Source organism: Vigna umbellata, chromosome 3 (assembly GCF_029865625.1).
Source record: "Vigna umbellata cultivar VRB3 chromosome 3, Vumbellata_1.0, whole genome shotgun sequence".
Taxonomy (NCBI): domain Eukaryota; kingdom Viridiplantae; phylum Streptophyta; class Magnoliopsida; order Fabales; family Fabaceae; genus Vigna; species Vigna umbellata.
Genome location: NC_142167.1, coordinates 28,918,165 through 28,935,148, shown reverse-complemented (window position 1 = coordinate 28,935,148; position 16,984 = coordinate 28,918,165). Strand labels below are relative to the sequence as shown.

General features: G+C 34.1%; 1 protein-coding gene across 1 annotated transcript; it reads left to right on the top strand.

Annotated features, from left to right (window-relative positions):
- The first annotated feature begins 5,018 nt into the window (after window positions 1–5,018).
- LOC148202188 (uncharacterized) lies at window positions 5,019–5,960 on the top strand. Its single transcript, XM_088109548.1, has 3 exons — window positions 5,019–5,243; window positions 5,337–5,441; window positions 5,634–5,960. Exons 1-3 carry the CDS (start codon window positions 5,019–5,021, stop codon window positions 5,958–5,960), a joined length of 657 nt encoding a protein of 218 aa, XP_087965674.1.
- Window positions 5,961–16,984: the final 11,024 nt, after the last annotated feature.

Genomic DNA, 16,984 nt, shown 5'->3' with positions numbered 1-16,984 from the left:
ATATTGGTTGCTTTATATTTCATAGTCTACTAATGTTGTTGCTTTATATAACATGTTTATTATTTAAATTACCTCTGTGAACATGTTGTTGCTTAAATCATCTAAGAGCATACTCATTTATGTTTGAAGGCAAACATAAATGACTCAAGCATGAGTTTTATATACCCTACCCGTTATAGTTGTTTGACACTTGGTTATAAGTATAACAAATCCATGTTATAAGAATCTGAAATGTAGAAAATGTTTCCTCTATTCAATGGGTAACAGATTTTGCACTCTATTATTAATAGAGAATTATTTAGTCAGTCATTGTTGAATAGGATTGACCAATTTGATTGGAAAGTACACTTTGTATAGTCATAACCATAAGGGTACATCTCATTTTGAGTTGTAGAACTTATTTTGTAAATGAATGTGAACTCACTTTTGTGTGGCTAAACATCATTTTGTTTTGGCTTTTCACAGAACATGGCCGATGATCCCAACCACCATGTGTGGATGTATGACCGTTGTTATAGCGGTAGAAGGGGTTTGAAGGAAACTTTTGTAATAGGAGTTGAAGCGTTTGTTCACAAGGCTCAACAGTATAAATATTATGTTGTTGATGGAGGGATTCGATGTCCATGCTTGAAGTGCGAATGTACATGAATTTTGAAAGATGACTTCGTCAAAGTTCACCTATACCAGAAAGGTTTCTTTCCAAAGTACAAGATTTGGACATTTCATGGAGAAGAAATACCTTCTACCTCGACTGCTGACAATAATTGGCTGGCTTCAGGTTCGAACACTTTTGTACATACATATGAGATAGATGACATTAATAATATGCAAGAGATGATCAATCATGCTCTTGGTTGACATGGTCAAGAAGAAGCGTACGATTGTCTTGTTGAGGAGTCTCCAAATGAAACCACTCAACGGTTTTATAATTTATTGACAGAGGTAAATCAACCTGTATTTGAAGGGTCAATTGAGTCAAAATTGTTAGTGTGCATTCAACTTATGGCTTGTAAATCTAATTGGAATGTTCCCAATCAAGCCTTGGACTTCATGACAAAGTTCGTTTTAAGGTTATCACCACCAAACAATTCTTTGCCAAAGAATATTTATGAAGCAAAAAGGTGTGTTTCAAAGTTGGGATTGGAAACAAAGAAGATCGATTGTTGTTTGAATGAATGTATGCTTTTCTATGACAACGAGAATGGGAAAAATGATGCATCGTTGGTTGAGTGCAAGTTTTGTGGGCATCCTCGATTTCAGACATTGCATCTAGGACGGAGGCAAAGAAAACCAATTGCATTCAAGTCCATGTTCTACTCGTCGATCATTCCAAGATTACAAAGAATGTTCGCTTCAATGCAAACAACACAAACCATGACATGGCATGATGGTAACAAAATTGAAGGAGTGTTGCGTCATCCTTCTGATGGTGAAGCTTGGAAGCAGTTCAATCGTAAACATCCATCCTTTGCTAGTGATGCTCGTAACGTGCGACTTGGTCTATGTTCAAATGGGTTTACTCCTTACATTCAGGCGTCCGCATCACCATATTCATGTTGGCTGCTGATTGTCACCCCTACAATCTTCCGCCTGAGATGTGTATGACAAAACCTTACATGTTTTTAATGTGTATAATTCCAGGTCCATCTAATCCCAAGGCATCCATTGATGTTTATTTGGAGCCATTGATTGATGATTTGAAGAAGTTGTGGAGTGGTATTTGGACATATGATGTTTCTAGGAAGCAAAATTTCTTGATAAGAGCAGCTTTGATGTGGACTATTAATGACTTCCCCGCATATGGCATGTTATCCAGTTGGAGCACGCATGGTCGATTAGGTTGTTCGCATTGCATGGAGCACACAAAGTCATTCTTTTTAAGTTATGGTCGCAAAAGTTCTTGGTTCGACTGCCATCGAAGGTTCTTATGCAGTGATCACCCATTTAGACGAAACAAAAATGCTTTTCGCAAAGGACAAGTTGAAACAGATATGGCCCCCCTAAGCTCACTCCATCACAAGTCTGGAGAAGAGTCGAACATCTTCCAAAAGTGACTGAAAGTGGTGTGATTAGGATTGAAGGGTATGGGAGTGGCATAATTGGACTGAGAGGAGCATTTTTTGGAATCTTCCCTATTGGAAAGATAATTTGCTAAGACATAACCTAGATGTCATGCATATAGAAAAAAATTTCTTTGACAACATCTTCAATACAGTCATGAATGTTAGTGGGAAGACCAAAGATAATGAAAACACACGAAAAGATTTATCTTTATATTGTTCACAAAGAGACTTGGAGTTGACAGCACTAGATAATGAGAGGTCGTTGAAACCAAAAGAAAATTACACGTTAACAAAAGACGAGGTTAGAATAGTATGTCGGTGGATGAAGGACCTTACAATGCCAGATGGTTATTCTTCAAACCTGGCTAGATGTGCGAATATTGAAAAGGGAAACATTCAAGGTATGAAGAGTCATGATTGCCATGTATTTATGGAGACTTTAATCCCTCTAGCATTCGGTTGTTTGCCAATGCATGTCTTAAATCCACTCATAGAAATCAGTCACTTCTTTAAAGATTTGTGTTCCACGACGCTCAAGACAGATTCACTAACAAAGTTGGAGGAAAATATTCCAATCATTCTTTGAAAATTAGAAAGAGTACTCCCTCCTGCATTTTTTGATTCAATGGAACATCTTCCGATTCATCTTGCTTATGAAGCATGGCTTGGTGGACCTGTGCAATATAGGTGGATGTATCCATTTGAAAGATTTATGGGAGAATCAAAATGCTCAGTGAAGAATAAAGCTAGAGTAGAAGGATCAATTTGTGCAGCTTACTTGCATCGTGAGACAACATACTTTTGTTCACATTATTTCAAGAATTTCATGTTGTCATTCAACAATATTAGGAATGAAACATAGTGGGAAAACAAAACATATAAGTCAACATTGTTAGTGTTTCTACAAGTTGGTCGTCACGCAAGCAAGGAGCTGACTCATTGGTTGACTAATGCTGAGTTCAACTCTGTGCATGTCCATGTCTTGATCAATTGTATTGAAGTTAAACCCTACCTTGAGTATGTCCCAATTCCTTTTCTTTACTTTCTAATGATGACATTTTTGTACTCACTTATTGTGTTCATCATATTCAACAGCTCATTTGTTGTGGCTCAGCATATTCTAGAAGGAAGTGCTTCTGGCCGAATTCACTCCGAGTTTTTGAATTAGTTCAGATATAGGGTATGTACATGTTTCCTGGAGAAGTTTAGATGTAATACTACACTTCATGTACAGGTTTATAATCAGCCTTTAACTCCAACAATTCAAGATTTAAGGTATTTAGCAAATTGCCCCATGAGATGTGTCAAAGAGTGACATACCTACTTTGTCAATGGGCACAAATTCCATACACATGCATGGTCCCAAGGAAAAAAATAACTAATTTTGGTGTGTACGTCAAGGGCATCACAGATGGTGGTTACGATGACTTTTATGGGATAATAAAGAAAATATATGAGTTAGAGTACAACACTTCTACTTCTCCAAAGATAGTGGTTTTTTATTGTGAATGGTTTGATCCTTCTAGAAGTGCTACGAGAATGGATCCCAGGTATAACATTGTCGAATTGCAAATGAGTTCATGGTACCGACCCTTTGATCCATTCATTTTAGCAAGTAATGTTAGACAAGTTTATTATGTCTCATATCCACCATTTCACAGCATCAGCAAACGTGGTTGGTCTGTTGCAATACAAACCAAGCCTAGGGGTCGTATTGGCTCAAATGATGTTGAAGAAGACATTGCCTACCAAGTTGATGAAATGTCACATGATATTGAACATATTGAAGTTGAACGTGTATCCGATTTGCATGACCCTAATGGTGATTTTGAAGAATTACAAGGACAAATACAAGAAGAAGAAGGAGAAGGAGGAGAAGAATAAGAAGAAGAAGAAGGAGAAGGAGAAGGAGAAGTCGAAGAAGGAGAAGAGGAGGAGGAAGACGAAGATGATGATTGAAAGTGCACATATATTGTGCTTTCTAGAAACTTATAAGTTCCAATAGTGCACATATATTGTGCTTTCTCCAAACTTTAATTTTAAAACACAATTTATTCCTCATCATATTAATATTGAAAAGTAATGGATATTTTTTTCTTGTGCCATGAGTAAATTATTTAACTTCATTTCAATCATAACAATTTTATTACAGTAATGACAGGAGAACGACCATCACATCCTGATAAAGGAAAGGCCGTAGGAAAACCTAAGAGGAAACGACAACCAAAATATATCATAAGGATTCCTAAATTTGTTGCCCGAACTAGATCGGATGTTGAGCCCTCACATGCTCCAGACCGTCGTGTTCTTTCCACACCACACCCTCCTATTCATCCCTCATCAGAACCTGCTATTTTATCCACACCAGACCTTGTTGTACAACCAACACAAGATCCTACTAGTCTTCCCCCACCTGCATTTCTTGGAACACCTATAGATTCTTCTTCTATACCCTCCTCATCCTCCATATCGTTGCCTAATGATCGTCCCCCACCATCTACTGATGACGATTCAGTTGGTGATGATGATGATGACTCTGCTCCTACTGATCGACCGATGATTGAACCTTATGGGAAAGGGTAACACCGAACCAAGTTTGTTACTAATTTGTTTTACATTAATTGTTTAACCTATCATTAATTGAAATGACTTTGATGTTTTACATGCAGGTTTGTGCCATCTAGAGTTGCTTCTCAGGCCATAACAAGGTCTATTAAGCAACAATTTCTAAAGCCTTGGCCAACATGAGGAGCAATATCACCTGATGACAAAGAACCATTTTGGGAGTGATTTAAGGTTAAAGGAAATCAACTTGCTTTTATTTTCTATTCATCATCTATGTTAATTGTAATGCAAGACATATAGTAATTTACATAATTTTTATATAAGTTGTTGTCATAGGTGAAGGTTTAGTGGTTACCTGAACATGAAGTTCAAATTCAGCGCAATTTCCACATGAAGGCATCTTATAGGCTCTCTAAGATGTTTCGAGATGCAAGGATAGGAGGAGAACACCCCTACTGGATTGGGGAACAAATATGGACCTCCTTACTGGTGCATTGGAATTCGCCACAGTACCGAGCCAAGTATGCAATCACCCAGAAGAATCGGGCTTCAAAAAAGGGCGGTGTTCTCCATACAGGTGGATCAATCACCGTACATGAACATGTCATTCGTATGGTAGCTATTTTCATTCAACAATTATCCATTTAGTCATATAACTTATGTAACTTTAATTTTAATGTACATATCAAACTTTATATTTTGTTATAGGCAGCTGAGTTGGGACGAGCTGTGCATGTTGATGAAGTTTTCCACCAAACTCATCTTCACAAGGGAACTGACCAGTTCGTTGATGAAAGGTCTCGAAAGACCCATGTAAGAAAATACTTATAATTGTAGTCTTGATTCATAAATTTGTGCCTTCTATTGTATATTTTACTGATACTTTATGATCATTTTTAACAAGAAGAATTCTCCACAAAACTTTCACGGGTCAGATCCTCACATTCATCATGTCCTCAGTCAACCCAACAACCAGATGATGACGATGACCTTATTAGGTAACAGTGTTGGATTGATGTTGTTGGTGACAAGAAAAAAGGACGAATTTATGGGGCAGGGCAATTGGTTGCAAATTACAGTGCAGGACGTGGTGGTCTAAAGAACCAACCTTCTTCCTCCCAGCGTCCTCATGAGACCGTTGTTGTCCTAACGCAGCGGCTTGAAACACGTGACCGAGAATATAATGAATTGAGACAAGAGTTTACCACTTTCAAAGAACTGGTCATGAGATTGCTTCCTGAGTCTGCAATGCCTCAGGCCTCTCATTCGCAGCCCACACCAGTCCAGCCTAGAGAAGTTCAACCCACACATGTCCAGCCCACACCAGTCTAGACCCCATCAGTCCAACCCCCATCTGTCCAGCCAACTTCAGAGCCTCAAAACAATGAACAGGAAGACAATCATGAAGATGATCATTATATGGATTATTAGATTTTATGACTATGAACATTACTTATATTATTATTACTTTTGCACCTTCCCAGAACAATTCTATATCTAGTCTATATAACTTAGGTTCGCTTAGTCAATTACAAGTTCTATTTTGTTTATCAATTACAAGTTTTAGACATTATATATATATATATATATATATATATATATATACATATATATATATATATATATATATATATATATATATATATATATATGCTTGGAGTTTGTTTATATTGTTTTGAGTTGCATTGATTGGAGTTGACCCTGTTGGATGAATGTTGGATTGTATTTTGAGTTGTTTGTAAATGTTTGGTTGTTGTTGGAATATGCAGGTTACTGTTTTGAGTTGTTTAATAAAAAACATGTATACTGCAAGATGCTACGAATATACCAATGGCCCTACCGAAGGATATATCTTTGGGTAATTACCAAAGGATATATCCTTCGGTAATTCCGAAGGATTGTCCTTCAGTACTTACTAAAGGACTCAATCTGTCGCTAATTTTTACCGACACGTGTATTACCGACGGTAGATGGATCGTCAGTAATCCGTCGCTAAATTCTGATTATCGACAAAATATATAACTTACCGACGAAATTTGACCGTCGGTAATACCAACTCTTGTTGTAGTCGCAGTTTCCAGTTAAGCATCCAAGAATCTATTCATTCAAATATCCTCAACGACCAATATCCAACGAATGTTGGCACCTTCAGAAACTCTAAGGCCACACAAAAAGAACACAATTTCTACCACACACAGAATGACAGAGACAAAACAACATGAAAACGAAAAAAATGAAAGAAAGCAAGCATCATTCAAGCACAATTCTTCTCGACAAAAATTCAATTTTGAAAATAAACTTACCTCGAAAGCAAAATGGACGAAGATGCCAGCCTTTGCAGACCATGACCACAAACTTAACAACCCACATCACCCCAACGTTGCCGTCAAGCCAACCTCGATGACCCAACACCACTGTCGCAAAACGCCAACTAGCACGACCCATCACTCTGCCGGAAACACCACGCCACCAACGACCACAGCTTCGCGGGAGAACACCTTAGGGTGACCAAAAACGGACTAGGGCTTTGGTATCGTTAGAGGAATTTCTTAAATTTGGGCAGAGGAGAGGAAGATTAGGGCTTTGGTATTGTTGAAGGAGCAAAGGGGAAGGGTTTTGGGCGACGAAGAATAGGACGAAGACTAGGGCTAGTGGGAAAATGAATTGCAGAGAAGGAACAACTTAAAATTCTTCGAAGACATTACCGAAGGCCTCTAAGCCATCGGTAATTGAATTCATCACTACATTACCGAGAGCTCCTTGGCCGTGGGTAAAAATCCGTCGAAAACGCGCATTTCCTGTAGACGCACAAATGATATTTCACCATTTCTAACAATCAAATTTTTTAAAATAAATAAAAATATTAATAAAAAAAATCAAAAGATAATCTCTCATATTTACAAACTTCTATTTATCTTAAATTTATCGAAGTTATATATATTTTGGAACATGTTTGTTTGGAAGCAGGGTTTTCAAAAACTTTTGTTGAAAAGTCATTATTTTCTAATTTGGTTTTTTTTTAAACAAGTAGTTTTTTTAAGGAAGATGATTTGGACTTTGCATTTCTATATACATATTCACTTTAAAGTTTCTCATAATTATCGTGGAGGAAATAATCGTGTTAATAAATTAGTTAATTTAGTTTTCATTTATAGAATACAATATAAGTAGTTTAATATTTTACCTCCATGTATCTATTTACATTTTTTCATAATAAGTATAATTTGTTTATATTTTTTGAAGTATGAATTTTATCACGAGTGTGGTGTGATTTGCATGTTTTTTATTCTTTTATTTTATTTTTCCTTTTTAATAAATTTTGATGACAAATAATTGATAAACTTTTGGGTGTTAGATGTCAAAGTTAACAGTGATGTCTAACATCACCTTTTTGGGTATCTCTCTTTAGCTATTAGAAAAATTGAGGCTTCTCCTTACACCTCTAAAATTTCTTCCTTGGCTTCCAAACTTTCTCTTACGCTGCGTTCGCATGAACGGATTTCACTATTCATGCGAATTGCGAGCGATGATTTGAAAACGGTGTGTTGTTCGTATGAGAGGATTACGATGGATAAGCGAAGATGGATTTGCAGGATTGATACACTTTTGTCACCCGCATATAGGAGGAGATTTACGCAGATCGTAAGCGAAATGTCCTGTATGCCCTCGTCCTATTTGTTAAATTCCAGAAGAGTATCAGTATTTACCATTTAAAACCGATTCTCTAGCACAGTGCAACACAGAACCGATTCGAAGGGGTGTATATTAAAAAATTTGACAATGGTGAAGCTTTTGCTTTACTACTGGGCATACACGAGAGTGCTTAGGTTGGCGTGGTGGCGTGGTTACTAAAATATTCCCGAGCTTTTTCTTAGCTGATGATACGGTGCTTGATACAGCCATTGAACAGCAAAAGATTCTTGCATCCACACATAGTGAAAGTGCAGTAAGGATATTAAAGCGCCATTGACCGAAAACGGACTTCATATGTGGTTGGTAGTGGGTAGGTCATGTTATTTATTGAGTGATTAGAAGCTAAATAAAAGGGTTGGTAGTGTTGAAAGGTGTGTGCGAAGGGAGAGTTGTCCGATGTTTTGCTGAGACGAAGAAGACAAAGTGGTTAGGTTAGTAACATAGTGTGATGTATATCCAAGCACATGTTGTTGGTTTTCATTTGCAAGGTTGTAGAGGAGGAGGAAGAAGGACATTGTGCGTGTTGATGGAATGAAGAAGCTGTGGGTTGAAGATGAAGAAGCTGTGGGTTGAAGATGAAGAAGCATCTGTGGGTTTGACAGGCGAAGAAGATGATCAACAGTGCCAAAGTGGGTATGCGGTTACAGTGGTCTGAATTATTGTGTGCAAATGTGTATTCGGTTCCCTCAAAGGGGTAACCGGTTATAGACGTATGAAAACCATTATTTTTTGGTTACGGGGAGGGGTATTGGGTTGAAACGTGAGCAGCCGGTGGAAGCAAAAAAAGCATCGATCCAGTGAAAGATGATAAAATGGTGAATCCATTGCACCCGAGCTGCTGCAAGCCACTGTAGATTATGGAGTTTTCATAGTTTGAAAAATGGTGAATACAGATTCAGAGAAATGAAAGGCAATATGGAGGAAGGTAAGAGATGGAGAGAAGTTGTGACGGAAGTGGCCAATCTCTGTGGTTGGGATATTGGAAATAAGTGAGTTCTCCTCTCTCGTTTCAAGATCGATGACATATATAATTATACAGTGAGTTATATAGCTTTGAATTTATTTAATACTTTGTAGTTCCTGCTGTTTTTTGAAATTCAGTATCCCTTTCTAAACTAGAGTTGAGAGATGTTAAGAATTTAGGAAATTTTGACAGAGTGGTTGATGTGTTGTTATTGGTATGACTTTCGAAGAGAGGTTTAACAATGTCAGTATGACTTATACAAGGTAATGTATGTTTGAGAAATATTATTAAGCTACAAAAGTTTTGGATGATAGAAAATAAGTCCAAATGTATACTTGTTTGATGAAAATAGTTTGAAATTTAAAAAAGTATTACGTTTATTTTGTGCTGTATATACTCTATTTTGTTGTGTTGTGTGATGTTTTGCCTTCATTTCATTTAAATTTTCACGCCACAATATGCGTAGATAGAAGAAATTGTTCAAAACATAACAAATTAATTGGGTCCAAACTAGAATAAATTGTTGAGCTGGTTGGAAGCCTTCGGCCAGGGTTGCAATTGCAATTTCAGTTCTTCTGAGTTTGGTTTATTTTCATTTTGATAGCTCATTTTTTTTATTGCATTTTTAAATTCTTAAAGGTATGTTATTCTTTCTATTGGGTGGGGGTAGTGTCGTAGGAATAAATCTTATTATAGATTCAGTAGTATCAATTATAATAATTAGTTTTAAATTATAATAATTAGTCTTTATTAGCAAATAAGTATATCTATTTTTCCTTTATTTAGGTTAATTGTTAGAGCTAAATTGGTAGAGTTTGTCCCACTTACTCTTTCAATTAGGTTATCAATTTTGTAATTTATACCACAATAATCAAATGATGAAATCAATTCATTCAAATACTTTTCTATATAATTAAAACTAATTATTATAATTGATAAGCAGTTCCAAAATTTGATGTTCTAATAGATGTTGTTTGTAAATTACTTTTGAGCATTATAATTTTTTTACTAAATTCATTTTACTTCTCAAAATTATAATTTTGTTAATAAATTCATTTTACTAAATTATAATTTTTTTACTTTTAAAAAATTAATTTTAATTATTATTTTTAATTTTTACTCCTTATAAACATTTTTACAATTAAATATAACATTAACAAATAACATTTTATATTACTAGGGACATTTTGGTAATCTTTAATTTCTACATGAAACAAATTTTTTAAATCTATCATATCAATCAAATCGTACACTAATTTTTACAAACTTTACTACCAAATCCACGAATCACTCTCAATTACCCACAAATCCACTCAAAAAAACAACAAAAAAAAATTACCCTCAAATTCATTCAAATCATCTCTCTCAAATCATCTCTCTCAAATCACTCTAAAAGAACAAAACCTTAATGCCTAAACTATCTTTCTATCAAGGATAATTTTTTTCTCTCTCCTATAATTATTCTACCAATCTACCACCCACTTTTACTCACATTTTTTTCTTAACCTAAACCTCAACTCACACATCTCTTTCGTTAATTAAATTTTGAAATACAGTGAGTCCCTTATCCTTCTGGATTTCAAAATCAGGTTTAGAAACTCATTAGCTTTCAAAATCAAAGTTAAAAACTAAAATTATTTTGAAATCCGATAAAGGAATCTTCTAGATTTTGAAATTAAAAAAATATTTTTTTCGGATTTTAAAATTTGATAAACACTTTTTTCGGATTTCAAGATTCAATATTCATTTCTTCCGAATTTTAAAATCTAATATTTACTTTTCCAAATTTCAAATTTCAGTGAATCCTTCCTCCATATTTTAAAATTAGTATTAATTTTATTATTGTTTTTTTAAAAAAATTCTATGTGTTTTACTTATTTTATCAAATTACATTTAAGAATATTAAAATACTAACATATCTTAAATTATATTAAAACATTAGACTAAATTAGTTAAAATATATAGTAAACTTTATTTAAATTTTTATTAAATTAAAATTGATCCAAATAAAATAAAATTTATTTTTATGTTAATTCAAATGAATATATAAAAGAAAATTATATTAATTAAAATATTTATTAAATTCTAATTTAAAATAAAATTCAAAAAAATATGTTAAGAGGATTTTGAAATTTTAAAATTTTGGAATCAATTTTAATAAAAAAAATTAATATTTTAAATTTAGTTAACCAAATTTCATATTTATAGTTAATCAGATTTTAAAATAAATACCAGATTTTATAATTCGAAAGAAATAAATAGCAAATTTTGAAATCTAGAAAAACTAAATATCAAAATTTTACATCAATAAATACTAGATTTCAAAATTCTGACAAAATAAATACCGAATTTAAAAGTTTCGAGAGAAATAATTATAAAATATGGGACAATAAATACTAAATTTTGAAATTGGGAAGAAATAATTATAAAAATTTGAAATTCGAGAAAAATAAATACTAAAATCTAGGAGTAATAATTATTGCAAAATTTTGAAAAAATAAATATTGGTTTCAAAATCTGAGAAAAATAAATACTAAAATCTAAGAGCAAAAAGTACCACATTTTAAAATCAAAAAACAATAAAAATTGAATTTTTTAATGTTATAAATTTTTTAATTAGATTTCAAAATTTAGTTAGCTTTTATATTAAATTTTTAAATTCGTTGAATTTTTAAACTGAATTTTGAAACTTAATAAGTTTGTAAATCGAATTTTGAAAATTTGAGAACTAGATTTTGAAAAATTTAGAAAGATATTTAAATCAAATTTTAAAATCAAAACTAGAAAAGAAAACAACGTACGAAAAACTTCAGGGTGCATTTTTCAGTAATTTGTAATTTAGTGAAAATGAATAGGGACAATTTCCAACTTACTTATAACATCCTAAAATTCATTAGTGAAAATGAGTTCTAATAACAATACCTTTGTAGTTCTTTAATATGTTTGGAGAATTATTGGCAATGCTTATCATCAACTTATTATTATAATACAACTTCGTAAAATAGCAACCTTTATTTTAAGGTTATGAGCTACATCAATATAAATTTTTACGATCGAAAAGTGTTTTTGTTCTTAAACTATAGTCTCTTTCCTTGACTGAACAATAATTTAATTGACTACTTTAATGTATCTTTATCTTGGAACAAACATAAATTAACTCATCACACCAATTGCATAAGCAATGTTTAATTTCATGTGTGATAGATGCATAACTTTTCCTACCTGTCTTTAATAATGTTGACTTTTGTCTATCCACTTTCATTTTTATGATTTTTTCATTATAGATGCGTAACTTCTTTTGTAGATGCATTTTTCAGAACCTGTAAAATATTTAACAATTCATATTTTTTACTTTTTTAAATCCAATGAGTAAACTATCAATAATACCTACTTTTTAATCGTTAGAGATATTTAACTCTATTGTTCTAGTCAAAATGACTTGTTTTTTAACATCCCAATTATATAGAAATTATATAATATAAGACGTCATCAAGTATAATACGATAAAGCAGTTAGGACAAGTGATTAGGTAATAAGATTACATTTATCCTTCCAAAAGAGCTAGGAAATTAAAACTTGAATTACAAAAGAGTAGAGTATTTCAAAAGAATAGAAGTAGGTAAATCTATAAGCTCCTAGGCTACTCAACAGCATTGGCACCCTCCAGCTCCTACTCCACAGATGCCTCATCTCCCTCTGCTCACATCCAAGTGGATGATCATCGCAAAAGAAAACACTGACAAAGAAGATACAAACACAAACAAGCAAGGGTGAGCTAGTTATATAAAAATCATACAACCCATATCAATTTAACATTTATATAAGCATGTAACAATCAAGTATTTCAAGCATGCAAGGATCATAACACAATACAAACTAGGACCGAATGCATTATCCTGATACCAATGACTGACCACGTGATTTGACCATCCGGACTAGTATGAAATGTCAAGTTCCAGGGGTTTGTGCACCCGAGTGATGTAGTAACTGGAAAACCATCAGCTGCCACCCGAGGTTAGTCCGTTATAACTCACCCAAGAACCTATGGGCTAGGACCTCCTACTATTCTCACCACATGACTCATCACTCTCTACTTGAGCATGCATGATCATTAGAATGTCAGGATAAACCCCATAAGGACACTCCGCCCATTCATATGGTCAATCACAACAACCACAGGGCACCACCATGTAACCTCGCTTGAGGATCATGGAATTACGTCCATCAACCATACTTATAACCAACCGTGACCCATATGAAACCATATACATATAACCTTTCACTTTTACATTGCATACAAACATATACATAATCTCAACAATGTACATTAACTCAATCATCACAAGTTATAAAAGTAATAGCTCCATAAATTTAATCTAAATTTCTCAATACCAGAATCTTTATAATTTATTTCCAATGCATAAAATATTATACAATATATGTTATAATAATATTAAGTGACGTAATACCCTTCGAACATTATAAAACACCAAAAATTAATTTAATATTACGTATATATAATATGAATATATATAGCCACTGCATGCACCAATTTACATATATAATATAATATATAATATATAATATGTTACGTATATAATATATATATATATATATATATATATATATATATATATATTAATATGTTACGTATATAATATATATATGTATATATATTAATAATATAATATATTATGATACGTATTACCTCCTAATAACTTATAATGCTCCCTTAATTATGAAAGGGCCTGTTAAATTATTCATTACCACAGAATGTTTGCTCCCAACCTCCCCTCACTACCCAATTGGTCACTGGAGAGGGCTCAGATGTCTGAACACATCAGACTCACCTTCAGCGCTGACACATATAACTAGTCACAACTGACTGGACCAGGCCAGGGCTGCTCTATGATCAGGGATGTGTCAACTCAGGTTTTTAAGTCCCCTCTATCCTACCAACAAGGAAAGACTCTCAACTAGTTTTAATTAATTTAGTTTGTTGTGCTTTAAACCTCAAACGCCCAATTTTTATATTTTACCCCCCTCTCACAGTACTCTGAAATAATACTCATGCATCCAAGTACTACCCAAACAATGTTAATTAAAGCTCACCCAAAGCCTTTCCAAAACATCATCAATCATAGTCAATAACTCATTCAGAAACAATTAGATTCATCAAACAATGCACAGGAAATAAATCACAGGTTCCCCTTTACGCAATCAAGATCATACCAAGATCAATTACATAAGACAACAACAAACAGTCCCGACAGTGCATCCATTTATCAATTAACATGCATATATTTTATAAAATAAATTTACACAAAATAATTAGCTCCCCTTACATCAAACAGTTCTGATTATAGCAATCAGTTCATCAAACATTCCACAAGCCATCAATCACAGTTTCATAATTTCAACACATAACACCCAATATTTCTTAATCGTAACAGGAAATTCCAAACAACAATATTTCTTAATCGTAACAGAAAATTCCAAACAACATGCCAATCAAATTATCATACATACAAAGCATATAATATTAAATCAAATAAACATAACCAGCTCCCCTTACCTTAAAGTTGAGCAGTCTAGCACACAACACAACTTTCAACAGTATCCTTCCCAGGGAAGAACTTAAGTAGTGCCCTACAACCATCACATTGGTGATGAGAACAACCCTTAGAGCTCAAACTTGACAGGAATTGGAAAAAGGACAGTTCTAATTGCACAAAAGCAGTAGAACCATAAGCCCTAGATTTCGAAAATAGCAGAGAAAGGAGGAAGCCACTTACCGACTGAAGAACGTAAAACCAATCGGATGGTTTTGAAGCTCTCTACGAGACGGTCGCTAGGGTACCACCTAACAGAACATGCAATGGCTAAATCAGTGTGGAGGCTAGAGAGAAGGCAGAAAAGAATTTGGGAAAAGGGGTTTTAGAGAGAGAAAGGAAAATTGGCAAATGAACTTCAGCTTTTTCTTTTTAGGAGAGCCCCCTTACCAAGGTCATGAGCCCAAATTGCTAAAGGTCTGGCTGTCACAATTAAGGCCCAATAACCCTCGGTCCAAATTTTTAGGTCCTTACAGTTTTCTTCTTTTTTATATTATTTTTTAAAAATATTATTTTTCTTTTCTTTTTTTGGTTGAAGTCCCATGACCAATTAAAAATAAGATAATTTGATAATATAAATAAATATAAATTTTATTTTATAAACTAGTTTTATAAATTTAAATTAAACTTAAAATTTACTTTTTTTTTATCATTAAGTACGATTTCAATTCTATTTACAATCATTTTATCATATACATACATACACACACATATATATATATATATATATATATATATATATATATATATATATATATATATATATATATATATATATATATATATATAGGTTTAAACCCTTGGATCGTCTTCATATTTGTTGGAAACCTCAAGTGGGTCCTCGTTTTTTCAACTATCTCAATTGGATCCATATATTTATAAAATGTCTCAATTTAGTCCAAATATTTGAAAAATCAACCTCTCTTTGGCATCCAGCACCATACAAACCCCAAAATGGCGAACCTAAATCGTTCCTGTTCTATTCACCATCGCTCCTCTATTTATCACCGTAAAAGCCCTAAAATGCAGATATTTCGGGGATCAATAGTAATCAGAGACAAGATGACATATAACAGGGCAGGATAGTTTCAAAACAGTGTATCCCATCCAACTCCGGCGCAAATTTGGGACTCAAACGGGCTGAGTTTTGTTTGGTTATAGCGACCGGTGATGGATTCGAATATTTTCTGGTGGTTTCCTGCTTAACGGTTGAAGAAGTGCCTTTTGTGTTGGGCTTGGAAGACAATTCCTTCTTGGGGGTCGTGCCCGTGCCCAAAGAAAACCACGCTTATGGTCTTGTACGATCTTGAAGTGGATGAACATAGACATCATGGTGATGTTGTTAAGGTTTGCAAGGGAGATTGTGACGGAGGCGTTTTTGGATCTTTTGGCTTGCGAGACGAGTTGCGCGCCTTTGACGAAATGGCTTTTTGCTTGGACGACGCGTGGGTTTGGGGGACGATGGCGGAGCTTGACATATAGGCGCTGGGGAATGTCGTGCATCCAGAGGAAGGAGACGATGGCGATCAAGATGACGAAGACTTGTAGCGCGATATCGCAAATCATTGTTTTTTTTCTCATCAAGCTCCATTTTTGGATTCTTGTGGTAGTGACTAATCTGTAGAGGGAGTGAGAGTATATAGATAGATTGATGGAAGAGAAGAGTATAGGAATTTGAGAAGTTTCTCTGGTCTTCAATCAGAGATTCTATGTGTAGACCACAACAATGTAGCCGCCATGTCCTTTGACTATTCATCTACCTTCAATACAGGTAAAGCAATTAATGCTCATTTTTTTTCCATTATTTTCAACTATTCCCTCTATTTTTCCTTCAATCCAGGTAAAGCAATCAACAACGACGTAGAAACGATCCAATGTCCCCATCATCTCGCGCAAATCATGTTTTCTCCTTGGCGGTTCTTAATCTGTAAACCCAGAAAATCAACACAGTTCACCCCAAAATCAGAAACAAAAACCCTAGAATCGCACAGCCCCAATTTGCGCCTTCACCTTCCCTAAATTGTGAACTCCAACGCTGCATCAAAAAACAGAAACCACGAAGAACCCTAAACACAAAACCCTATTCG